Raw genomic sequence first — 12,031 nt, 5'->3', positions numbered from 1 at the left:
CGCTACTACTTTTCAGCCTTTGCACGCTCACCGCAAGGCATAAGTCTTGGGTCCGATGTGTCTTGCGCTGACTACATCCAGCGACTTCCCGGACGCCGTCGCAGCCTATCGTACTCCGCAATATCAAGGTGGACGTGGTTTTGGTCCAACTCTTCACGGGGCATGGGGGGTTCTCTGAGTACCTTCATAGTTTCAAACTCAAGGAGGATTCCTCGTGCTTCTGTGAACCGGGCGTAGACCAGACCGTGGTCCTCCTGGTAGCCTGTCCCGCATTCAGAAGACTCCAGGTCGACTCCGAATGCCGGTTGAGCGTAAAAATAAATGAAGGGAACTTCGCCTCTATGATATAAGATACTAAAAGTAGGGAATCGTTTCTCAGTTTTTGTAAAGTAATAGTTAAACGTGTTACACAAATAAACAAGTAAAACAGTGTAACAGAGTAAGTATAAAACCGTTAATAAAATGTAAAATAATCTTAACAGAATTGTAAAATAGAGAAATACAAAAAATGAAAAGAACAAAAGAGAAAGATAGAATGAGTTGTGGAGAGAATGAATGGAACGATGGATTATGTGAACAATGATAGTAGAGAACGAAAATGTAAAGGACAGTGAAAAAAAAATTAATAAGACAGCTATCGTCCCTGTCCTTCCTAAAGATAGGGAAACGAGAAAAAAAATAAAAAAAAAACTATGTCGCCAATCCACCTAGTGGGGGACCTACCCACGCTGCGTTTAACGGCTCGTGGTTACCACTCGGGAGCCTTTCTACTCCAAAGCAATCGGTTGCACGAGCGATGTGTCCAACCCACTGTTACTTAAGACGAGCAATTCTTCGAGATACGTCGGTGATGTTGGTTCTTCTGTGGATCTCCTCATTTCTGATTTCTCAGTGCTGATTCTTAAATTTATTACAAGGCAATTAGACATCTATAAACATTATCACATGAAACAATACTAGAATCTAAGTAAGAAAAGGACCAATATTTAGCCACTTCCGCACATTCAGTGGTAGTCGTGCAACAAAGTGCACCGCCCGCCAGCCCGCTAATGAATGCGTATGCGGCAAACAATGCGAATTACACAACTGCCACCGTTGCGTCACTCAACACGTGTTTCACCCCTCCACGGGGCATCTTCAGGAGTTATGTTACACCGATTAGTGCCAAACACAGAGTGAAAGTGCTCATTTTGTGCATACGCATACGCATTTATCAGCGGGCTGGCGGGTAGTGCACTTTGTTGCACGACTACCGCTGCATGTGCGGAAGTTGCTAAATATTGGTCCTTTTCTTACTATGGATGGACTTCCACAAGGTAACGCCTGATTCTATTAAATACTAGAATCTTTTTTATAATATTTTAATAGATTAAAAGCCTTTTCCTGGTTAATGCAGAGTTGCCTCTAGCAATTTTTTTAACGTATTTACGAAAGCCTTCGTTCTTAAGGGCATCATGTAAAGCTTTTATGTTGTAATCTGAAAAAAAAACGATAATCTTTGATAATTTCATCCGTAAATATTTTTCGTATGCTTTAAATGTCGCGTTTAATGAGACAGGTAATTGTGTAAGCTTTTTGTGGCGAATTTATTTACGTTTTTACCTTGTATTATTTGAGATCGAGTTACATTTATGAGAGCTGTATCAAATTAAAAATACTATGAGACAATATTGTAAACGTTTATTTGTTAAATATAATAATTTTAATCTTACATTCCTACATTTTTATTTTAATTAAAAGACTAAAAAGTTTTCAGACACTAACACGCCATTGGTCAGACTCTTTTTTTTCTGGGACGAAATGTGTGGGAGGACTGGGGTATGTGGGATTTTTTTTTGGTTTGGGTGAGGTAAATCTTACAGTATTCAAGATACCCTGCCTCTGGGGGGAGAACAGGGGTATGTGGGATTCCTACCCACTATCCCCCCCTCCGTGATCACCCTCTGCGCTATACGAGGGACCGCGGTATCTCCCGGTCAGGTCGCGATATTCCTTCGCGCCGTGCTATTTTTCGATAGCCCGTCCCGGGGTATGCGTGTATACGCTACCTCCGAAACCCTCGTGGTGCTATCACGATGGTTCGAGACTACGTCAAACCATCGTCCGCCTCAGAGTAGCTGAAGCTAGTGGGAGTTGAGGGCCCCCACCCTAAACTCCTGCGACTACGCATTGGTCAGACTCTATCTTAACACAGCATATACAGGTTGATTGGTTATAAGTGTAAAACCTTCAGGATGACTGGATGTATCCAGTAGTCCATTTGTCAGCAAACTCTAAAACCTTAAAGGTATGCTATAGGAAAATAACTTGGCAGTACAAAATCTATAGGAACAAAACACTTTTTCTTACTATCTTACGTTTTTGATAGCGTGTAAAACAAATTGATTTGCAGTAAATGGGCTATACATTCATTTTTTCAAAGATTTTAAAATTATAAATAATCATCCTATGCTTTTTTCAAAGGTTTTAACCTATAGTTAATCATCCTGTATATATATATATATATTAGAATTATGGGTCCCGATTTATATATAGTAGGGATAAAAATACTTTTCCACCTACAAAGTTACGATAAAATGAATGTGTTATGATACACTGCGAGTATAGTTAACGTCTGTCTCATTATGTTTTATGTAACAGGAGTAATGTGTACACAGCTATTACTAAAAAACCTTTACCTCTAGTTGCGTGTGAATTAACACTCATACCAACATATATATGTAGGAATTTTTATACTATTCTACATTGTTACACGAAATGGTTACAGTATAGCAAAATGATTGACTAATAAAATGTGTTATTCTTAACAAAGCAACGATAACTTGATATGAAAATTAGTATTTTTATATGCGAATGTAAGAGCAAGAGCTATAAGAGAAATTACTCTGTTATCTGCTGAAGTATTTAAATCTGACAAGAAAAGACAAACTCGTTTACGGAAGTGCCTTCTGAAGTAGCATTAGTAGAAACATTTATAATTTTGGTTAGACAGTGAGAGAAATATGATTGTATTGGACTCCTTCAGACATACTCTTTGAATAAAATTGGAATGTCTGTTTGTAATATTAAAATAACCGCTTTATACTACATTCACATGAATGTATAAAACAGAATATATATTTTTTTTTAATTTTTGGTTCTCTGTTTGTTTGTATTTTCCGGCTTGTCTCTGAAATGGCAGGACCGATTTTGACGGGACTTATACTGGCTGGTAGCTGGTATAATAAGGAGTAACTTAGGCATTCTGTATTTTAGAAAATTCTTAAATGAAAAAAAAAGAAACTATATTTTTTTAAATTTCACGCAGACGAAGTCGCGGGCATAGTTAGTTGTATAATAAAATGGTTGTAAAAAAATTGATGTCTTTATTGACAAAAATAACGATACTTGAGTTATTTTATCATTCATCACCTCATCTAGACTTCCACTGATGGACACAACCTTTCTTCACAGACTTTCAATAGGACTGGCTGGAAGTCAGCCTTAACACGGTTAAAACGGCCTGTACATAGTCTTCCAACTTTAATATTGCCTGTTAATTAAGTTAGTACCTTTATAATCGTATCAAACATGCTACTGTTGTAATTATATAAACTATATTTCAATTACATATCAATTAAAACGACAAAATCACATTGTATTTAATAAATTTCGTTTTGATATAAAGATTTATTTTAAAATAAAAGTATTTTAAAATAAATCTTTATTTACATATGTTAGCAAAATGTATTTAAATTTAGAATCAATTTTAAAATAATATTTATTCGAAAAGTCTATTACAAGCAATTTCAATTCGTTAATTAACATAAAATGTTGGCATTGTTGTTCTTACAGGAAGCTACCATCAGCTCGGAAGGCAGTTCTGCTGCAGCCGGCGAGAAAGTCAACAGTTGCTCTTTACAAATATAGTTTTTAAAGATTGCCTGAAGCTAATTAGCTTCCTGAGCACCGACAACATTTAATTCCACGCATTTACATTGGTATAGTATTCTTGGATAGAAAATTATGCTTTTCTCAATAAAAAGTTTTGTTTTTAATTTTAACTCTGCAATATAAATAATTATTAATGTGAAAAAAATAGTATATAACTTTAAATCCTGTGAATAATAAAAGTTTATTTTTATGATACATGTTATTTATCTAACTTAATATATATCTCTAATATATAAAATTTCCATGTCACAATGTTAGTTACTTTACTCCTCCGAAACGGGTTTGACCGATTTTTACCAAATTTTATATGCGTATTCAGTAGGTCTGAGATTCGTCTACTATCTATTTTCCATCCCCTAAGTAATAAGGTTCGTACCACCCCAAAATTTTTTAATTTATTTTTTAAACAAAATTTGTTGTTTTTAGTGTTTTATGATCCAGCATACAAAAATACATACAACCCTACATTTTCACTCCTCTATGATCAACCCTTATTCTTTATTTGTTAATTAAAAACTTTATTTTTTTTGCAAAGCAACGTTTGCGGGATTAGCTAGCATATAAATAATATTATAAAACCTTAAATCTCTCAGATACCATACCAAATATAAAACTGATCAATGTATATTTTTTACCAGAGACGACATTCATATATCAGAGCTAGAAACCATGTTTTCCATCAGCAAAGGACCATATATTAAACCTTATACAGGATGATTGGTTATAGGTGTAAAAGATTTAAAGAGGTGAATATATAGTTATTTTATCAGCAAAAACCTTTGAAGATTTTACAACTTTTTTCAATAATTGTATATTAAAGTGATCACTCTGAAATACATTACGAAACATCTTTCTTGCTGTGCGCTAAGATAACAACTTCAGGTAGTACAAAGTTATCAAGGTCTGAAACAACTTTAAATAATTTACATTTTGTACATTCATTAGATTGGATTTCCATTGCCCAGAAATTTCCAGAGAATGGACAACAGCTTCCTTTGCGTACCACAACCCGTCAAGCGCAGCTGTTTTGGTACATAGACATAGGTCACATAGACAACTTTGGGGTAGACCTATGCCTTGAATTGGGCTTGTATGGGCTGGAAAGACGACATGCATTATTACACCGACTAAATTCAACGTTCCTATATCAATGTTCAATATATACAGGTTTATAGATTTTTGGTGTAAAAGCTATAAAGAGGCAAATATTTTTCTAGATCTCTCTTTTTTTTATCAACGGCTAGGACAAATATTGGTAAACGTGCACCCTTATACAGAATGTGTGACCTCCACAATTCATATGTTAGTGATATTGATATATTTTCGTGCTCTCTCGTACCATTTAAAAAAACAATTTCTTTCGAAATTATTGAGTACATACAATGCAATTTAAACCATAATATAAATATAATATAAATATATAAACCATAATCCCTCTATATATAAATGATATATAGAGGGATAGATATTAGGATTATGTATATAATGATATATATACATAATACCTCTATAATAAAAATATATAAACCATGATCCCTTTTTAGTAATGTTTTTATTCGTATTTGTTTTTCATTGTTTGACTATAAATCATTATATGTTCTCAGTGAGATAGTTATAAGGTAACAACTGTAAGTAATTTTATATTTCTAGGCTTCTAAGTTTGTACTTTCTTACTGCCTTTTGTTACTGTCTATATCCAATAAAGTAAATAAATAAATTAATGTATAATAGTTTATTTACTATCAAAAACTTTTAAATTTTTCGCCTATTTTTAAACACCCTGTATAAAGTGATCACTGAAATATTATTTTTCTCCGTCGGAGTACTCTGGGTTTATAACTTCTGATTGTACAAATTCCTTATTTTATTAAGCAGCTATCTGAAATTTATAAACGCTTTTTATGACTTTATTATCATTATGTTATTAAATATTTTAGAAATCATTGATATTTAAATAGTGTACCATACTTTAATTGGCAGCAAATGATCTATACTTTTAACTATTTAAAGCAAATACATCTATATCGAATCCTTCTGTGCGTGTAATCATGTATTTCGTAAGGTCAAAACTCACCAATAAACATGCCGAGGAACAGCAACAAAACCATTTTCATTTCACAGATGTCACTTTTAAATCATAACAAACCGTACAAATCACATTTTAAAATTCAATAAATATTCACAATACAAAATAAATACGTACACACGCGTTACCTGCATTCGGAATTTAAAAAAAGCCGTTAACAATGTCTACGTATGCGTTGGAAGCGGATGCTGGAACACGTGCGTCCTCCGCCGGTGCCAGACGCGAACTGAGCGCGAATGTCAAAATGATAAGAAGCGTCACGGATTGTGCGCGATCTGCCACCCCATCCTCGGATATTCTCGCAACCTGTGCCGGATATAACTAAATCTGAACTTAACGGATGTTACACACTAATTATGCTACTAGATTATCAGATGCTTGTAATAATATTGGTAAGGAAATTTGAGGTAAACATATATACATATATATATTAGTTACAACTAATATTATATAATTTTAACAGAATCATCATAAAAGATAATACTGTTAGAATTACATAATCCATACAAAGTTTGTCTAGATCGCTTCGATTGATAAGACCTCTTGTACCTATGTACAATAAAGTATAAATAAATATGATTGTATAAAATCGAAACTTTTTATTTAAAAAAAAACTCCACCAACATAAATTTGGTCATCTTCATTCCAGCCGTAGGAAGATTGCAGCTGGATATACTCCTTCTTAACTACGACGTAACTAAATATTTGATATTATATAGGCTTATTTAAATCCTTTTAAAAAGCCGTGTATATAATGTACATGTTAAATATATTTACAGGTGGTATTACTGATCGCGAAAAAAATGGTTATTCTATCGGGAAGAATCATAGATTTTCAATATTTAAGTAAGAAAAGGACCAATATTCAGCCAAACGTGTATGCGGCAAACACATTGTTGGCCGCATGCGCATTTATCAGCGGGCTGGCGGGCAGTGCACTTTGTTGCACGACTACCACTGCATGTGCGGATGTGGCTAAATATTGGTTCTTTTCTTACTTAGGATGGACTTCAATTATATATTTCAATATTTAGATACAAATTTCAAGTTACAATTGGAAACGGATTATTTGCCAACGATTTTAACAAAATCTGTCCAAATAAATAGTGTCTATTGTCTCCATTGCAGAACTTAATGCTCAGAATCAGATTCCGAGGTTGTAATTCAAAAAAAATATATAGAAAGAGGAAGCATCGCCTACGTAATGCACGTCGACATACAGTTCCGTAAATTCTTGGAGTATTGTAGAAGAGTGAAGCAGATCACAATAAATAGGAAACGGAACTTAAGATTAAAAAAGAGTCGGGTTAGAGTAAAGTCAATAAAATTGTGTTAATAAGTGTGTAAAAATAATACAAACAAAAATAGCTAATGTATAGAAGGAAAGTGTTTACTGGTAATTGTAAAGTATACAATGAATATATTGAAATGTAAAAACGAGTCAGAGTATTTCTGTAATGTATATTGTAAAATTGTGGTCTGGTAGTGTAGATGAGAGAAGAATGGCATGAAAGAAGATACGGCGGATTGGTGAGTAGTAGTCGCAGTAGGAAGACCACACAGCGGGGAGAACAAACGGCTGCTGAAGCAAATTTTACTTATTGGCCCCGTTTTTATAGCCTCTCGTTCTACTTCTGTTTCGTTTGGAGCAGGAACGTTATATTTCGAGTAAAATTTTTAAGGTTTTCAATTTTTATTTACCTAGTCCTTCCTTCACAATATCTTTCATGCCTTCTTTTCGTTTATCCCATAAATGTTTTTATCACTGGCTTCCTCAAATCTTTTTTCATTCGTCGCTTTTCTTCCTTCATCTACATTCTCTGATCTCAATTTTACAATACATATCACTGATTATTATGATTATATATAATACACTTTATTTCTAGTTTTACATTAATTGTGTATTGCTTTTTATATGATTATTATCACCAGTTTTGTTTGTTTCCTGCGAATCTCTCTGAACTAGATACTAAGGTTAGGCATCTAGCCTTATTTCTATTTATTGTAACCTGAACCATTTGTATTATAATAATGAAGGAAAGTAAATAGTAGATTTTTGTCGACCGTCAGAGAGGCGATACTTGCTCCCTCCATGTTTCTCCACATCTCGAGCTTGGAATCAGAGCGGAGTCCTCTAAACATAAGACAGCTGAGTAAGAAAAGGACAAATATTTAGCTACTTCCGCACATGCAGTGGTAGTCGTGCAACAAAGTGCACCGCCCGCCAACCCTCTGATAAATGCGCATGCGGCAAACAATGCGAATTACAAAACTGCCACACACTCAACACGTGTTTCACACTTCCACGGGGCATCTTCAGGAGTTATGTTACACCGATTAATGCCAAACACAGAGTGGCACACACATAGGACAGGTGGCAATGATTTGCACCACGATCTAATTCATCTCCGGGTCGTGGCGATCTTTGGGGAAAGTAATTGGCATCTTTCAAGGAACATTATGATGAGGATAAGACAGTATCAATAATCTTAGACTTTGGGTGGAGACAAAACATTACCATTCGATGTTCCTTTGAGATTTTATCATTAAAACTAAGATACAATTTAAGAAAGGACATACTTAGGTTAGACAACAACGGATCCAAGGCGCGCATGCTCGACCGACAGTTGACATTTCGAGTTAAACAATATTTCCTTTTATCGCATCATTTTAATGCCGCTGCTATAAAAGGGCAATAAACTGAAATCGCCCGAACTTTATTCTTAGAATTATAGCTTCGAATGAATCTGTTCTGTTAACATTTCACATCTGAAGTTATATTTTTTTTAGTAATGTTTTTATGCATATAATTTAATCTACATTATATGTGTGATTTTAAAGTAATCTCCATTACCTATATATTATTTTTAAATCGAATATTTAGGATATTTAGGAACAAGTCTGTTAAAATTTTTAAAATTAATTTAACTGTAATTTAACGAAAAATCACTGTTACTTTAATGGAATTAGTAGTGGAATTAGTTAAATAATTTTAAAAAAATGTTTATGTTTCATATAGCTATGATAGCTTCCTATTTATAATGTTAAAATAATCGACGATTTACAAATCTATACTACTAAGTCTTGTGTATGTCTAGTTGAATGAAGATATTTTGAATTTAAGTTATCGATTTTACATTTATCTTCCACCTTTTCCTTTACCTTCTTACTTTTATTCTTATTCATTCTTCAAAATGATTTGGGCTAAGCCAAATGACATTCTAACTTTTGAAAACAGACGCCTAGCGAATGTTATAGACAGTCCTACCAACCTAGGAAAATAAATCTACCTGCCTTCCTGATGCCGGAAGTTTTAATTATAATTTCAGCTTATTATAATTATATTTTTGATCACACAGTAAAATCTTAAAAGAGATGAATGTATAGTTCTTAAGTCAGCAGAAAGCTTTTAAGTTTTCACATCTATTTTCAAACACTCTGTATCTGATCATTACTAAATTAGTAACATTTTTTTCGAATAAAAAACTACAGAGTTATAACTTCTAGCAGTACAAAATCCTCGGAGACAAACATACAACAATAGATAGTTTTTATTTATCATAATCAGAACTGTTATTGCTCCTTATTACTATTTCATCTTTTCGTTATTTATTATTACTGTAACCATTGGTTTATGTATAGAGTGTACCGTATATTAATTGACAGTAAAGGAGCTATTTATTCACCCCTTCAAAGCTAATTCACTTATAACCAATAAGCCTGTAGAGACTGTGTTTAAGCTGTTTTCTTTAAGTCGGTCTTTTTTAAATTTCATGATTTGTTTATATAAATATTTCAATATTATACAAGAAAACCAATTGTAAAACACAATGAAAGTTTGAAGTAAATAAAAGTCATAAAAATTTTATGACTTTGCTGTGCTTCTAGTTTAGGTGAAATCAGATATGCCGGCGCGGCACTTTCACTTTCGCATCCAAGCAAGAAAAAGCATTTAACGCAGAGCGAGGTCGCAGCCGACCTCAAATAAATATGACCTCTAAGCTGACGGCACATAAATACGGACCCTAAGCTGACGGTTTATAAATGTAGAAAATCTCGTGCTCGGTGCTCATATAAAATAATAAAATGTACCAACCTTCTCTATTTATATTATAGCCTGCAATTTAATGCCTTTAGTGAGCGCATGAAACACGACCTCTTTGAGTCTTAAAGTAGTAGATAGAGATTGTGATAGACGCCCACTGGAAGGCATAGGGTTCCCCTAAAGATCGTTACGACAACCGGTCCTGCCCTACACGCATTTAGCGACCTCCCACAACCTTACCTATGTTCTCATTCCACCTATTGGAAGGTGTACACATTGTTGTATATATTGTATGTATAAAAATATATATATATACATAAAGAATATGTATGTATATAAAGAAGTCTTTTTAATTTATATATTTAATACTACAATACATATATATATATATATATATATATATGCAAGCATTCGTTATTTTTGAACACTGAATATCGAAAATAAAACATAACACCTGTTATTTTATTCCCATATAAAATAAATATAAATCTATTTCCACAAACGGTTACGTAGTGTGCTACGCGCTACGACTTCGTAGCACTCTGCTTTATGAGAGCTTGTATAATATCTCGAACCATTATCTCCGCGGCTCGCCTTAAAGGCAACATGCAACAGCACAATAGTTGTCAGAGAGCAATAAATATAAATTTTCCAGCAATAAAATATTCTGAAGAGTTTAAACAAAAACGTCTAAAGCTTCTACGGAACCCACAGCGCTTGTATTCACAACAATACGAATACATTTTTTTTTAAGTATGCAGTTAGATTAATATGTTTTGTATTTTGTATATTTTATTTTTTTATTGCTCATGCAAATGATTGGGTCGAGAGGTTCTAGAGGAGCAACTACGAGACGGTTAATGCTTCGTAAGTAAGCCCCCGACAAGGTAGACCGATGATATAGTTAAGGTTGCGAGAAGTCGTTCAATGCAGCGCAAGACCAGACGTCGATGTGGTCTGTGGGGGAAGCCTTTGCCTTACAGCAGGGTTTTATTTTCAGAATAATGAAACCATAAACAAATGAAACAAAGATTTATTCTTTGAAATAAACACGATAATGTACATTTATATGTATGTATACATAGTATGCTTCCGGTGTTTCTTCAAATACAGTCTGGTTTTGGATCTTGATTCTTTCGATATGAACTGGACAAGAGAGTTAATTATTATTCTTTTAACACCAATTTTATAACTTTTTCTCTTTATAAATATTCTTTTTGTCAGGATAATACTAAAACCAAGACCTTTTAGATTCCTATTTAATTCTTAATGCAATAATATGTTTTATTCGTTAATCTTATATTAGGATAATCTTCGAGATTTTTGGCGGATAAATTTTGAATATATTATATTTCACTTTCAGCAAAAATAAACCTATAGTTTACAAAGAAAACTCAGGCGATTTTCCACTCACTTGGCTCTAAAAGGATCTGAAAAAGAGTGGCTTAGACTATAGAAAATCATGGAAGATGGACAGTGGAAAAGTAAGACAGCAAAAACCGAACCCAAACGACGAGAGAAAATACAGAGGAATTAGAATAAGGGGATAATGCTGTTTTACTCTCCTTCCAAACCTTTTTTTTAAATATTAAGCTCGAGGACAATCCCAACATTATTAATTACTTCATAGGATTACAGGTTACCTCGAAAGTGCTACGTCTTGGACTATTATACAAGTAAATAGTTCTTTGAAATCCTTGAATTCAGGCCATTACAGATCTTAAAGTGATCTTTAGGATGCCTTGCCTAAGCCGAATTGGATAATCGCTTAGCCTCCGGGAGAGAAGTAACGCTATTATTACAAATCAATATTTGTCTATGTACAAACGTCAACGCGATGTAAAAAACAATCAGCGCCATCTAGTGTAATAGATGTAATTCTTTATTACAAACGTACATTTAGTCTACAGAGATCATTTATAATGTCCGTAATTTATACTATGTAAAATCAGAAATTCACAAAATTT

The 12,031-nt window shown here is 33.6% G+C and overlaps 1 protein-coding gene across 1 annotated transcript in view; it reads right to left on the bottom strand.

Moving 5' to 3' along the window:
* The window catches only part of LOC137932247 (uncharacterized), a 33,026-nt gene extending 26,942 nt beyond the window's left edge, over nucleotides 1–6,084 (bottom strand). The window contains exon 1 of the mRNA XM_068775850.1: nucleotides 6,008–6,084. Coding sequence (XP_068631951.1) covers nucleotides 6,008–6,047 — 40 coding nt within the window. The 5' untranslated portion in view covers nucleotides 6,048–6,084. The remainder of the gene's footprint in view (nucleotides 1–6,007) is intronic.
* Nucleotides 6,085–12,031: the final 5,947 nt, after the last annotated feature.

The sequence above is a fragment of the Battus philenor genome, unplaced genomic scaffold (assembly GCF_028537555.1).
Source record: "Battus philenor isolate CCGP_79_NKW_IND1 unplaced genomic scaffold, ilBatPhil1.0.hap1 SCAF_9, whole genome shotgun sequence".
Lineage (NCBI taxonomy): Eukaryota > Metazoa > Arthropoda > Insecta > Lepidoptera > Papilionidae > Battus > Battus philenor.
The sequence above is the reverse complement of the archived record's forward strand: the minus strand, read 5'-3'. Positions and strand labels throughout refer to the sequence as shown.